This window comes from Bos indicus x Bos taurus, chromosome X (assembly GCF_003369695.1).
Source record: "Bos indicus x Bos taurus breed Angus x Brahman F1 hybrid chromosome X, Bos_hybrid_MaternalHap_v2.0, whole genome shotgun sequence".
NCBI classification, from domain to species: Eukaryota; Metazoa; Chordata; class Mammalia; order Artiodactyla; family Bovidae; genus Bos; species Bos indicus x Bos taurus.
In genome coordinates this window covers 8243051-8258084 of record NC_040105.1, presented here as the reverse complement: position 1 = coordinate 8258084, position 15034 = coordinate 8243051, and the positions used below count along the sequence as shown (strand labels likewise).

General features: G+C 47.2%; 1 protein-coding gene across 1 annotated transcript; it reads right to left on the bottom strand.

Annotated features, from left to right (window-relative positions):
• Positions 1-252: 252 nt before the first annotated feature.
• On the bottom strand, positions 253-9092 carry LOC113887285 (cytochrome c-type heme lyase). Its single transcript, XM_027534340.1, has 7 exons — positions 8940-9092; positions 8211-8363; positions 5701-5852; positions 4779-4927; positions 3907-4026; positions 1445-1531; positions 253-532 (listed from the first exon to the last, which is right to left on the bottom strand). The coding sequence occupies exons 2-7, from the start codon at positions 8329-8331 to the stop codon at positions 334-336; spliced, it is 828 nt and encodes a 275-aa protein (XP_027390141.1). The 5' UTR covers positions 8332-8363; positions 8940-9092; the 3' UTR covers positions 253-333.
• Between the last annotated feature and the right edge of the window lie 5942 nt (positions 9093-15034).

Here is a 15034-nt window from a genome sequence, read left to right as displayed (position 1 = left end):
ACAGGGAGGGAAAAGAGCAGCTCTCTTCATATTTTCAGCAAAGGTCTTTTTCAGAAGTTCAGATTTTTAGATCAAATAGACAGACAATACTGCAGTTAAAGGAGAAACTCAGGGAGGGCCTCAACTTAAAATGATGTGCCGTCAACTGCAAGGTACAAACGGTACTCAGAAGAGCACATGCTGAGTACCCTTTGCTAAGTGGCATGGAAGGTAGGATGATCCCCTGGAATCCCTGTTACATCAGGAGCGCAATTCAGTTTGGGGAAAATAGTTTAATGTACTTCTCAGAAAAAAAAAATCGTTTCTATTTTCTCATCTCTGACAAAGCGGTGCTTAGGAAGTCCAGCGCCACCAGGCCACCTTCATCCGGTCCCATACGGCCGACAGCGAATCCAACGCGGGCCGCACGTCCAGGATGGTGAACTGGTAGTCTTGGTTGACCTCACCCCCGTCGTAGTAGTCAATGACATATCTCACTTCCGTCCCGCAACGGTTGATGATCCAGTCGTGCCTGTCGAAAGGCAGCTCGTACCTGGAATGAAAACATGCTGGCGGGGGTTACCATGCCTGTGGGATGCTGAGCTGGGGTTTAGGCGGTGAGAAAGCCAGCAGGGCAGCACATGGGGAGGCTGGCTCTCAGGGTCCACCTTGGATGAGAGGTGAGACTCCGATGAGCATGGTCCACAGTGCTGTGGGAAGGTAGGGCTGGAAAGCAGGAGGCTCCCCCATCAGCAGACAGCTCATCTGCTACAAGGGAAGAAGGTCAATGGCAGGAAGCACAGCCAGGCTGGGGAGGTCAGCTCAGCACCTGCAGAAATGCAGGTGAAAGTGAAAGTTGCTCAGTCGTGTCTGACTCTTTGTGACCCCATGGACTATACAGTCCATGGAATTCTCCAGGCCAGAATACTGGAATAGGTAGCCTTTCCCTTCTCCAGGGGATCTTCCCAACCCAGGGATTGAACTCAGGCCTGCCGCATTGCAGGTGGATTCTTTACCAGCCGAGCCACCAGGGAAGCCCAGGAATACTGGAGTGGGTAGCCTATCCCTTCTCCAGGGGATCTTCTGAACTCAGGGATAGAACTCAGGCCTCCCACATTGTAGGTGGATTCTTTACCAGCTGAGCCACCAGGGAAGCAGGTGGGAGCTGTGAATCCGATGACAACAGGGAGCATGGAGTGCATAGGTGGACAGAGCAGGAGTGTGGGAGGAGCGAGGGGGCACTGCAAGAACACAGAGAAGATGACTCCGGTCAACTCTATAAGAAGAAGACAGGAAGTAACCCCGAGCTGCCCGCCAGCACCACCTTGAGGGAGCACAGGAGGTCTGCAGCTGAAAGTGAAGCATGTTTCGCAAGATGGCACTGCAGTTCTTTGACTGCCTGGTTTTAATGCCAAGAGCAAGCAGACCGTGACCTGAGGAACAGAACGTTTCTGCAGACACTCACCCCATCCAGGAGCGAATTCTTGCCCGTGGCGAATACTCTTTTGCTTTGCCTCCAAACCGGATCAGGGATGGACCACAAGGACACTCACTAGAAATCCCCAAAGAAGAAATAAGATAACTCTCTTTCCCTTGAAAAACAGAATGTTGCAGTTTCTCCATGACACACATTTTTCTGTATATATTTTACATATTAGAGAAAGGTAACTGAAAAACCTCACAGAAATATCCCTATTTGCTTTAAAAAAAAAATGCTGTGCTTTAACTTCTGGATCAAGTGCGTGCCACTCCCTCCCCTTCCCTCTGAGTATCTGTGCTGCTCTTGGCAGGAGTCCGGGGTCAGGGCCTGTCCACATGGTGTACTCTCAGGAACAAAAGGATCAGGTATCAGGCATAAACTCTTCTCTTGCACGAAGAGCAGTTGGGGTTTTTTCCAGATGAAAGTAAGAAAATGCTATACTCCTCTCTCGTTTGAAACCAATGAGCAACCTTCATGAAGAAAGAAAATTGCTGCTCTCCCTAGGAACTAATGTAATCAGTGTTGGGCCATCTCTTTAAATAACTGTACACAAGCTGACAGGTGGGGGACAAGGTCGTGCTGAGACAATCTACTCACTCTCTGGGCAGACCCTGGGCTTGAACTTTCTAGGTGCCCTGCCAGCCTCCACCCCCAAGCTCACAGGGGCCATGGGGGTGGGGTGGGGGGGGGGAGTCTCCTGGTCATCTGGCATAAGGCACACAGCACTGTCCCCTGCAGGGGGAGTGGAAAATACAAGAGGCTACTTGTCTTGGCAGCTGCTGTCACTATAAAGACAGGATTTGGCCTAAACAGGTCTCTCTAATGAACTGGGATAGAGCAAAGCACCCCACGTGTGATGGGCCCCCGGCTAAGGACTAGCCAAGCTCCTTTCATTCTCAGCTTTAACAACAGCACACTTGCAGCCTGGACTTCCCTGGTGGCTCAGACGGTAAAGCGTCTGTCTATGATGCGGGAGACCCGGGTTCGATCCCTGGGTTGGAAAGATCCCTTGGAGAAGGAAATGGCAATCCACTCCAGTACTATTGCCTGGAAAATCCCATGGACAGAGGAGCCTGGTAGGCTACAGTCCATGGGGTCGCAAAGAGTCGGACACGACTGAGCGACTTCACATTTGTTCACACTTGCAGCCTAAGTCTCCACATTGAGTGGATTTTGTCCAAGAAGTTAATCACATTTTGCCATGTATTAAAAACATGAGCCACCAACCATGATGACATCTGGTTCCGTGGAGACACGCCCCACCCCCTACCCTTCTCCAGGTGGAGCCCTCAAGCAGGCACCATTTTGGAAATGCTCACCCCAGATCGACTGAATCAGAAATCCTGGGAGCAGGGCCCAGCACTCAGTATTTCAACAAACCCCTAGGTGATGCTGAGGCAGCTCAAGTGTGAGGACCACGGCTCTGAACAGACTGATGGCCCATCGCCACTAACTCACAAATGCATTTAGCTAGTCTCCCAGAGAAAAAGTGTGTAGTTTCTTAGTCATGTCCAACTTTGCGACCCCATGGACCGCAACCTACTAGACTCCTCTGACCATGGGATTCTCCAGGCAAGAATACTGGAGTGAGTTGCCATTCCGTTCTCCAGGGGATCTTCCTGACACAGGGATCAAACCTGGGTCTTCTGCATTGCAGGCAGATTTTTTACCATCTGAGCCACCAGGGAAGCCCCATCTCCCCAAGAAAAATGATCATGTGCAAAGATGCCTCTTGATGTTTACTCCTGATGGGGATTCAATACATGCTGCTGTGTGAACAAAATCTTTCCCAGCTCCCTTAGGGCAGAGAGCATTTTAGAGTTTCTCGCCCCTGTGCTCTGCCTGGAATGGACTGTGATGCTCCTCCTGTTGAGATCTGGGGTCAACGGCCCCTCCCCTTGCATGTGGGCAGGCTTGTGACACTATGGGACTTCCCAGACTCAGTCATCACAGGAGATGCAGTGTCCCTGGAGCTTTCTGTAACTCTAGCTCTGGGAACCTAGTCACCATGGTGTGAAGAAGCCAAAGCAGCCACATTTAGAGGCCATGGGCAGGCGTCCTAGCTGAGAGCTGGCATGGTATCACTTACCAGGGGAGTAAATGGGGCCTTCGAAGGCTTCCAGCCCACGGGTGTCCAGTCACCCCTGACCACTAAGTCTCGGTGGCTGAGACCCCACGCATCAGGAGGCAGAGACCAGCCATCCCTGCTCCGTCCTTTCTGCACTTGGGACTCACTGAACCCACGAACATACTTAAATAGTTGGCATTTTACATGACTGAGTAGGGCAGTCTGTCACGCAAGTCACTGAGACAGGCCTGCTACCTAAAATGTTTTAATAGAATAGCACAGTGTTGGACTAAAACCCTTCTGTATTTCTTTCATAGAAAGCAGCTATGAAATTAAGATGCTGGAAGAATGGTTTTTTTAAGATCTTGAACATACTTACGCAGCGTGAAGGGCTTCCCATTTCAAAATCTCCTTCCAAGCTTGCTCATTATTCTGGTTGTGAATCCTAATGATATTATACATGTCTTTCTGACTAATATCCTCATCCTTCCATTTCCACCTAGGAAAGAACATTTGGTAAAACTTGACAAACATTACTGTGAATGCCATGTATTCATTTCACTGTGTCACCAAAAATCCGATTTATCCAAATATCAAGGATCCCTCGATTTTTCAAGTGACACTTTTTTAATTAGTATCACAAATTCCCTTTTTCTAAGTATTTTATATAGCAGTGGTACTTAAAAAAAAGTTACTGGCTGTGATGGGTTAGTTTTATGTGTCAGCTTGTTTGGGCCATGGGGTACCCAGATATTTGGTCAAACATTATTCTAGATGAGATTAACATTTAAATGGGCAGAGCGGGCCCAGCTCTCAAAGCTGCAACAGAACAAAAAGGCAGAGCCTCTGCAAGTAAGAGGGAACTCTTTCTGCCTGCCTGCTTTCCGACAGGGACATCAGTTTCTCTTCCTGCTTTTGGACTTGAACTGAAATATAGACTCTCCTGGGTCTCCAGCCTGCTGAGCCGACTATGGGACATCTCCACCTTCGTAACCATGAGTCAGTTCCTTACCACAAATCTGTTTATATGTATATCAAGATATATACATCTTATTAGTTCTGTTTCTCTGGAGAATCCTAATACATTGCACTTAAGTCTGAAGAATCAGTTGGTTAGTATAAAAATTTACTGTACACCTGGGGGATAAAACCTCTAACATTTAATTCTTAGATTAGATTCATCTAAAAATTAAATGTTAAAAAGGTTAGATTCACAAGCAAATTTATAGCCTCAGGAATATGCTCACTTACCCTTTTCTTAACATCGCATTCCAGAACATCTGTTCAGAAGGATAAACCCACTTTTTATCTGAATCTGCCCTCGGAATAGACGATTCCTCTCTCACAGTAGATAGTGGAAACGGCTGGTCGGGGGCTGGTGTCTGATTAGGAGGTGGCATCTATGTAAAGTAAGTGGGTTTAAAAAAAAAAGGTTGGAAATACAAAGTAGAAACAAGCAACATAGTTACTTCCTGGAAAGCAAGGCATCACACACACAGCCCAGTTTCCCCATCAAACCAGCGACATCAGTTTCAGGCCTCTCGGTTGAGTCGGAGCGCAGAAGCTCTTTTCCTTGTTGACTTCACATAAATGGTAAATACATACTACAGTCAAACATTTGGTCTCTTTCTCAAGGATTAGAAAGTAAAAACTAATAACCATGATGGGCAGGCACTACTACAAATTTCTGAAAAAGATGGGGTGATAAATGTGTGTGTATTGATATGTATACAAAACAGAATACCACCACTTTCTCGATGGCATTCTGTCACTGGCGGTCACACAAGGCTGGCACCCAGCTGTGCCTTAAGAGGCACCCCAACCTTGCCGTGTGCCTATGGTGTTTCCCCAAACCAGCAACACCTTTCCGAACTCCAGCCGTGCTGCTAATAGATCTCCCGCCCACCTAATACTCTACCCCCAAAGCAACATCCTCTGGTGTGGCTGATTCCAGGTCAGCCTGCTCTGGCGCTTGGGGATAGTCCATGGCTTTCCTAGGCGCTCTCCGAAACTACACTTAGTGACACAGTCTAGATTTTCACTACGGATGGAATATCAGACTTCTCCATTTTAAAAGCGCAGAAGGATCAATCCCAGCAGCCTGTAGTTTGGGAGCCTGTAAGAGCATCCCTACATTAAAAACTTCTGGGCAGAGGGGCTGGTCGAGGGTTACCAGGTTAGAAGGATCCAGGTTCTCCTTATTCGCGGCCTTGGCGCCGGTGATGGGACACTGCACGTACTCGTAGGCGCGCTCCTGGTGCGCAGGCACAGAGTTCGTTTTGCTCCCACAGGTTGAGTCCGACGGCTCGGCACTCACTGGACAGCCTGAAACGGATCAAGGGTGAAAACACTGTCACCACAAAGGCAGGACATCTGGCTCTCAATCTGGGCCCCAAAAAGTCGAATGTCTGACTAGGGATCACCGGCACAGACAAAGTCAGGCTTCTACTGGTCACAGCTACCAAGCGCTAACATCCGACAGTCCAGGAATAGGCTCCATAAATTAACTTTCCCCTTGGAAGAGAAATGGGTACCCATTCTCCTATTGTGTTACCCACCCCAAGAAAAATAAACCCCCAGAGTCTCAGCATTGGCAGAGTAGGTACTGCCCACAGCAGGGGTTTAGGAACGGAGCAGGGAGTTGCTATGAGCTGTTACAGAAGTACCTCTGGGGGCAGGGCCCCCTGTGAATGGGTCTCCCTGACTTTTCTATTCCCCAGTTCCAGACAAGACCCAACTCCCACCAGGGCACAGGAGGCCAGACCTTCATTATGGATGTCTTCTCTCAGGGACTGGGGACAGGAGGTAAAAATGAGCAGAAGAGCCATCCAAAAGGCTCATAGAGAAAATTCAGGATGTGCTCTGCTTGTGCCCTGCTCCAGGACTAAAACAAGACCACTTGGCCGAGGCTCAATTCGCTGTCAGGAGACAGCGAGTTCATCAAGCAAAGGCACCCACTAAAGAAAACATCCCCCAGTCCACGAGGGATCCAGATGCCACTTTGAGAACAGCAGCGGGCAGGGTAGTCAATGCCTAAGGATCCCAGGTGCCGCTGGAAACAAGTGTGCGGGCCGGGAAGGCAGTGTAGACACAGGAGGCAGGCAGGCAAGGGGAGAGCTATGGCCCAGGAAGACACAGCTGGTGGAAAGGAACCCTTATCTTGGGCAGCAGCAGTGAACACCAAGGAGACACTGAACTCTGGGCGCCCTACACGCAAAAGACAAATTTCTGTTTACTTCCTTTCCTCTGCGAGGACCCTGTAGAGCTGTCTACTGAGGGGTGGAGGGAGACTTGTTCTGCCCCCCTCTCCTCTCCAGTCTCTTCTGGCACACTGGTCCCAACTGGTGTTGGAAAGAAAATCCTGTTTACGTTTTTCATACCAGAGAACCAGTAGCCCCTTCAATCTCCTACAGATATACCCACCTTCTTTCCTAAAGCAAATTCATCTGACTTACAGCTCTCCTAGGAACACAGCAAATGAAATCAGACCCTAGACAGGACTGTGTGACTTTCTAGGGATGCTCAGAACAGACACACACCTGCTTCGTCCACATCTGCCTCCATTTTGCCTGTAAGGAGAAACCCTAGAAGAGCACTGGACTGGTCCTTATTCAAGGCCCCAGAATTTTCGCTGGTTTTGCCACTCACTAGCTGTGTGACTTGTAAGTTTCCTTAATTATGAAACAAGGGGGTCGGGGTAGGGGACGTACCACGCAGGATTTTGAGGATGAGAATGTAAACTCCACTAGGCAAAGGATTTTTTTCTGTTTTAGACACTGCTGTTCTCTCAGTGGAAAAACAAAACACACAGAACCACTCAGTGCTTGGCACAGGGTGGACAGGGAGCAAATTCTTGTGGGCTGACTGAAGGAATGAACAGCCGTAACACAGGAAGCGTCAGCACTAGATAAGCACGCTAACACTGCTTCCTACCCTCATGTCTGGAAACAAGTCGTCACACATCTGGTGGATTCAGAGCATACTTTTACAAAGACAATCTAAAGCGGCAGGTGGACCAATGAAAAAGGAAAGCATTTCAAGTCTCACCTTTGCACCTAAAAAAATGAACAGCAAGTCCATCAGGCAATGACTTATTTTTTACACAGAGAGTAATCCAACAGAGGGAGGAGTAAAGCTGTCTGGATAAAGAAAGACAGCATGATCTAGACCAAAGTTTCTCAGCCTGGGCACTCTCGACATCTGGGGCCAGGTGACTGTTGCAGGGTCTGCACTGTACACTGTAGGATATTTAGCAGCACTTCTGTCTTCTCATTAGACACACCTTCCCCTCTGAGTTACGACGTGCAGAAAGGCCTCCAGGCATTGCCAAGTGTCCTCTGGGCTGAGCGGGGCTTGCCTTCCCAGCTAAAAAACCCGCTAAAGTAGACCACAGCAAATTGTTGGAGTGGGGGCTGATGTATGGAGCAATCCCTCCTCACTTACCCACGATCTCAGTCATGACCACAACCCTGGGCAATTCTATATCCTCAGCTTACAGGTGATGATGGGTTGAGACTTAGAGAAGTAACTTGTCTACAGTCACATACCTTGAAAGTAACAACAAAAGGACCAAACCCAGGTCACCCCACTCCCAGGCCTTAGGAGCCTCACCAGCATGCTATACCACCTCCTCAGAGCTCTTTTGGAGAATTCTTTTTATCTTCTAGATAAATGGTCCATTACCTTTCACTTTCCCTTCGTGCATTGGGCATCCAGACGTTGGGGCTGCTGTCTGATGATCTGAAGCTGCAGGGGTAGAGGTCTGAACTGTAGAAGCAGCAGGGGCAGATGCAGACAAGCCCATGGTGGGACTCCCAGTGTTGAATCCAAGCAATTCTAAATTCACACGGGCCAAACCAGAGAGATGAATGCTTGATGCCTGGATTCCCACTATTCCCTTAGTATTCTTAATGTGGCCAACCCTTGTTTTTCCTCCTTGTCACCTTTATAGAAATGTACTGGGCAGGGGCTCCACTTCACCCTCCACTTTGATGAGGGACAGCTTTAACAGATCACCCCCTTTGGGACATACTAGTGTGAAATCTACACCTTTGAGGGGACGTTTCTAAGGGTGTGCGGACTTGGGGGGTGAAGTGAGGCGGTCCCTGGGAAACTATGTCATAGCGAGGGGGCTGTAGGCCCGGGGATGAAGGGAAGAGGGTCCCGAGGTGGTGATCCGATGAGAGAGGAAGCCCACCGAGTCCATACTAGACACGCGGCACGAGGGATAGGCGAGGAGCTGGGGGTCTGGGAAGAGTACGGCGCAGAAAAGAGAGGAAGGAAGGAAAGGTCAGCGGAGGGCACAGCGCGACCGCAGTCTTCCTCGCACGGTCCCCGCGCGTGGCACCCTCGAGTCCCGGGATCCCAGACACCGCCCCCGGCCTCTGCTTCAGCCAGCCTGCCCCTCCGCACCTGACTCCTGTACCCGGCTGCCGGTCCCGCCTCTAACCGCCAACTCCGGCGCGGAGTGGCAGCAAACCACCGCCACCACCTTCCCCTCCCCTCGTTCGGTCACAGCTGTTGCCCGGGTCACCACCGGCTCTCGCTCACGCCGCTACTTCCTCTTCCGAAGGCAGGACTTCCGGGCGCGTGGGAGGCGGGCGCACCGGCTGAAGGGGGAGGGTTTCTGTCCATCACAATGGAGTAGGCCCCGCCCCTCCTGTCCTCCTCGGCCTATAAAGGCAAGGCCCCTCTCTGGCCCCGCCCCTCCTGGCGAAGCCGACATAGACTTTTCGGCTTGAATAAACTTGCCATAGGGCGAGGCGCTTTAAGCTGCGGAGGCGTTGCATAGGAAGAGTTTTAAAATTTATACCTTTTAAATTGTATCCCGTCAGTTTTAATTATAGTAATGACTCAAGAAACATCAGTAGGTATGCAGATCTGTGGCCGAATCTGGAGATCCAGAAATGAACAAAAGTTCTCGGCTCCGCAGGTCTTCTTAACAGGGTGTGTGGAGTTCAGTTCAGTTCAGTTCAGTTTAATCGCTCAGTCGTGTCCGACTCTTTGCGACCCCATGGACTGCAGCACGCCAGGCCTCCCTGTCCATCACCATCTCCCGGAGTTTACCCAAACTCATGTCCATTGAGTCGGTGATGCCAACCAACCATCTGTGTGGATTTGAAGGTCTGTATTTTCGCTTGCCTCTAACAGAAAGTATTTTTTTCCACCAGGAAGGCAGGCAACAAATCCGGGTAGTGTTAGATATATGTGGCACTGATAGCAATTACAGAGAAATGATGTTACATATGATTGTCATTTCTGTCTCAAAATACTACTATTCATCACTACTTTAAAATTAAAGTAAGTTTATCTTGTTATTTAAAATGTAAATAAAAAGCATGTATCTTTCTATATCACCGTAGTGCACCTGTGAAGTCTCTTTCCAGGAATTGCCCAGTGCCTAAGAGAACTGCTTCAGGAAAAATCATATTCCCTCTGTGGGGATAGGCTGCAGTGCACCTAAGCCCAGGCCCCTTAGCCTCAAGGGGGACAACTGAGAAGGGCCATCGCAGCTTCAGAGCTGCTCCTAGGATGAGCTGAGGCTCCCACTCTGACTGCATTACAGTTCGATTTTTCCCTTTGCCTTGTCTTTCCGTCACTCTCAAAGTTGTTCATGAGGACATTTGTATGCACAAATTTTGTGGAATCTCAGCCTTTTAATAAGTGTAATTTTGCTTAGATTTGATGACAGAAAATGACTACCATTAAAAAGATTGTTTATTATACTCACAGATCCCAAGAGTCAGAGTACATATCACACCATGAGGCGCCACACATGGGGGCACTGGGCACACCACTAGGCAGGGATGGAGAGGGGAACTGTGGGTATGAGCCTTTATTATGGTTTCTGTAGGAAAGAGGGCTTCCCGGGTGGCACAGTGAGAAAGAATCCACCTGCCAGTGCAAGAAATGCAAGAGATACAGTTTCAATTTCTGGGTGGGGAAGATCCCCTGGAGGACGAAACAGCAATCAGCTCCAGTATTCTTGCCTGGGAAATCACAGGGACAGAGGAGCCAGCAAGGCAGGGCAAGCAGGCTGAAATTTAAATAATTTCAGCAGGCTCTGGAGCATAGGAGCTATCCCCAGTTGTTTGGTACCTGGCCCAGGAGTGATGAGGGCAGGTAGATAGTGGCCCAGAATATGAAAGCCCAGTAAGGGAGGTGACTGGGGGCTGTGGGCTTAGATGCTGAAGTCAGGGAACTGACCAGCCTCTAGCCACTGCCTCAAAACTGGATCAAGACAGCATTTTAAAAAACTATATTACTTTGGTGTGTATTTCCTGGGCAACCTAGCCTTTAACCTACACAATCTTTTTTTTTTAGCATGTTAATAACTATATTTCAATATAATAGGTTGATAACTAATAACTATATTTCAATATACAATCGACCTTTGAATAACATGGGCTTGAACTGCAGGTGTCTATTTACATGTGGGTTTTTTCTTTCCAATAAATACTAGAATCTGGGAGTGGTTGAATCATGGATATGGAAGGCTGACTATGGGACTTGAGCTTCTTTGCATTTGGGGATCTGTGGTGGGTTCTGGAACCACGCCCCCATGGATACTGAGGAGCAACTGTAATTGGCTTCTTTTGTAATTTGTTTTATGCACGTAAAAATACTATTTTGAGAAGATAACACATTTCACCAGATTCCAAAGGGGCATGTTTCACAAAGAGGGCAAGAACCTTTGGTAATTGAAGAGACAGGCATGCAGACAAATAACCATATTTGAATCTCAGTATATGGATGTGCAGATTGTTCCTGGACTTTTGGAAGAAGTGACTATTGTGAGGTTGATGTGCAGCAAGTGGATAGAAAGGAAGGAGTAAGTAGAAGAATGCTTTATAGAGAAGGAGCTACTAATACTAATGCTAGGAGTTACAGGAAAAGCAGTAGGTGGGTGAGAAGACTGTGGCAGGACACCTTTGGCCTCAGTTTCCACTCTGAATTGTTTCTTTTTCTTTGTCCCTCCACTAACATGCTAACACAAACATGCACACACATACACATGTATCCCTCCACTCTACCAATAGTTATAAATCATTTTGGATAAATCTTGTTTAGTACTTACATTCAGTTCAGTTCAGTTGCTCAGTCGTGTCTGACTCTCTGCCCCCATGGACTGCAGCATGCCAGGCTTCCCTGTCCATCACCAACTCCCAGAGCTTGCTCAAACTCATGTCCATTGAGTCAGTGATGCCATCCAACCATCTACTCCTCTATCATACCCTTCTCCTGCCTTCAATCTTTCCAGCATCAGGGTCTTTTCCTATGAGTCAGCTCTTTGCATCAGGTGACCAAAATATTGGCGCTTCAGCTTCAGCATCAGTTCTTCCAATGAATATTCAGGACTGATTTCCCTTAGGACTTCAGTATCTACATTATTATGACTATAAAAATATTTGTAATGACTGCTGATGACAGTTTTTCTTGTACAAAATTTCCATTAGAATTTAATCCTTGTTTTTCCTTTTTCCCCTTTGTCTAGTTTTAAATGATTACCTGTCAGCATTCAAATATATCAACTACTCTGTATGTGGCTCAGACGGTAAAACGTCTGCCTACAATGCAGGAGACTGGAGTTCGATCCCTGGGTCGTGAAGATCCCCTGGAGAAGGAAATGGCAACCCACTCCAGTACTCTTGCCTGGAAAATCCCATGGATGGGGGATCCTGGTAGGCTACAGTCCATGGGGTCGCAAAGACTGAGTGACTTCACTTTCACTCTATATGTACGCTCAGTCGTGTCTGACTCATTGCCACTCCATGGACTGTAGCCAGCCAGGCTTCTCTGTCCATGGAATTTTCCAGGCAAGAATACTGAAGTGGACTGCCATTTGTTTCTCCAAGTAGCTACTGTATATGTTTTCTTTCCCCCAACCCCTTGAGTCCTCACTCTTGGATAAACACCTGACCTCTGCCACTGCCCAGTTCTAGACTGTTTGGAAATTATTTCTGCCTGTTGTCTTCCTGGACCTTGCTGTCAACCTTTTCCTGTCTTGATTTGGATCTCTGGTTCTTGGATGTTGTGTATTCTTCTTTGCATTGTTTTGGGAGCACATCAGTTTTAAGGTCTTGGAAATCTAAAATGTCTGTGTTTTACCCTCCCACTTGACTGGCAGCTTGGATATATAATTCTAGGTTTAGAAACATATCATTCCAAATTGTTAAGTAATTGCTTCATTATCTTCTAGTTTCCATTGTTGATATTGAGAAATCAGATGTCATTTCTTTTTTTTTTTTTTTTCTTCTTCGATATTTTTAGGATCTTCTCTTCTTTATAGTGGTCTGAAAAGATATGCTGTTTGCTTTCACTGGCTTTGCACTTGATGGGCCCATTCATTCTGAATACTCATAGCCTTCATGTTAGAGATCTTGTTACTGAAAGGAGTTTATGGTGGCTTTGGCTGCTCGCTGCTCAAAAGCCAATAAACAGGCCAGATTGGTGGAAAGGAAAGGTTGCTTTATTTTAGATGCTGGCAACTGAGGGGGAGGGTGGGGGACATCTGTCAAAAGGTTGATTCCCTCTCTATAAAAGTTGAGAGCTTTTATAGACAGATTTGGTGGTGGTGGGGGTTACATGCAGAGACAGCATCAGATCAGATCAGATCAGTCACTCAGTCGTGTCCGACTCTGCGACCCCATGAATTACAGCACGCCAGGCCTCCCTATCTATCACCAATTCCTGGAGTTCACTCAGATTCATGTCCATCGAGTCAGTGATGCCATCCAGCCATCTCATCCTCTGTCGTCCCCTTCTCCTCTTGCCCCCAATCCCTCCCAGCATCAGAGTCTTTTCCAGTGAGTCAACTCTTCGCATGAGGTGGCCAAAGTACTGGAGTTTCAGCTTTAGCATCATTCCTTCCAAAGAAATCCCAGGGCTGATCTCCTTCAGAATGGACTAGTTGGGTCTTCTTGCAGTCCAAGGGACTCTCAAGAGTCTTCTCCAACAAAACAGTTCAAAAGCATTAATTCTTCGGCGCTCAGCCTTCTTCACAGTCCAACTCTCACATCCATACATGACCACAGGAAAATCCATAGCCTTGACTAGACGAACCTTTGTTGGCAAAGTAATGTCTCTGCTTTTGAATATGCTATCTAGGTTGGTCATAACTTTCCTTCCAAGGAGTAAGCGTCTTTTCATTTCATGGCTGCAGTCACCATCTGTAGTGATTTTGGAGCCCCAAGAAAATAAAGTCTGACACTGTTTCCAGTGTTTCCCCATCTATTTCCCATGAAGTGATGGGATCGGATGCCATGATCTTCATTTTCTGAATGCTGAGCTTTAAGCCAACTTTTTCACTCTCCACTTTCACTTTCATCAAGAGGCTTTTGAGTTCCTCTTCACTTTCTGCCATAATGGTGGTGTCATCTGCATATCTGAGGTTATTGATATTTCTCCTGGAAATCTTGATTCCAGCTTGTGTTTCTTCCAGTCCAGCGTTTCTCATGATGTACTCTGCATATAAGTTAAATAAACAGGGTGACAATATACAGCCTTGATGAACTCCTTTTCCTATTTGGAACCAGTCTGTTGTTCCATGTCCAGTTCTAACTGTTGCTTCCTGACCTGCATACAGATTTCTCAAGAGGCAGATCAGGTGGTCTGGTATTCCCATCTCTTTCAGAATTTTCCAGTTTATTGTGATCCACACAGTCAAAGGCTTTGGCATAGTCAATAAAGCAGAAATAGATGTTTTTCTGGAACTCTCTTGCTTTTTCAATGATCCAGCTGATGTTGGCAATTTGATCTCTGGTTCCTCTGCCTTTTCTAAAACCAGCTTGAACATCTGGAAGTTCATGGTTCACATATTGCTAAAGCCTGTCCTGGAGCATTTTGAGCATTACTTTACTAGTGTGTGAGATGAGTGCAATTGTGTGGTAGTTTGAGCATTCTTTACCATCTAAGCCACTGGCTATACTGGAAGACCAGAATCCCCAGAGTGGGGAAGCTAAGCTTGAGTCTGGCACCTTAGACCACTCAGCCATCCTGATATCCTGTAACTCCCAATCTATACCACAATTCTCTGTTCTTCTCCAGAGTTCAGCATTTTCCTACAATTCTCCATCTCTTTCACAATTCTCCATGCTTTTCCACAATTCCCTTTGTCTCCTGCAATTCTTCTACTCATCCAAAATTTTCTGTTCTTTCTAATAATTTCCTGGTTTCCTTCCAATTCTTTTCTTCTCCCCAACTTAACACTTTCTCTCATAATTTTCCATTCTTACAAAACTTCATTGTCTTTCCCAATTCTGTATCTCAGGGAATTCCCCCTTCTGTCCATAATTCTTTATTCTTTTCTACCATTAATTATAATCTCACCTGTCATTCTCTGTTCTCTGTCAAAATTTTAGATCCCTTTCATAATTTCTTGGAAGACCTGAGGCCCATCTCCAGAGTTTCCCAGGGTCAGGCTTTTGGGAAGAGGGAACACAGAAAGTTTAGCCTATTCACGAATGGCGTGGCCAGAGTGTGGGAAGCAAGCATGGGCCAGCAATGAG

Coding starts and splice junctions, on each gene's coding strand:
- LOC113887285 (XM_027534340.1), bottom strand. CDS start 8,331: ATGGGCTTGTCTGCATCTGCCCCTGCTGCTTCTACAGTTCAGACCTCT. Junction 5,853..8,210: donor GCACGAAGGGAAAGTGAAAG/GTAATGGACCAT, acceptor GATCCGTTTCAG/GCTGTCCAGTGAGTGCCGAG. Junction 4,027..4,778: donor AATGCGATGTTAAGAAAAGG/GTAAGTGAGCAT, acceptor GTTCTTTCCTAG/GTGGAAATGGAAGGATGAGG.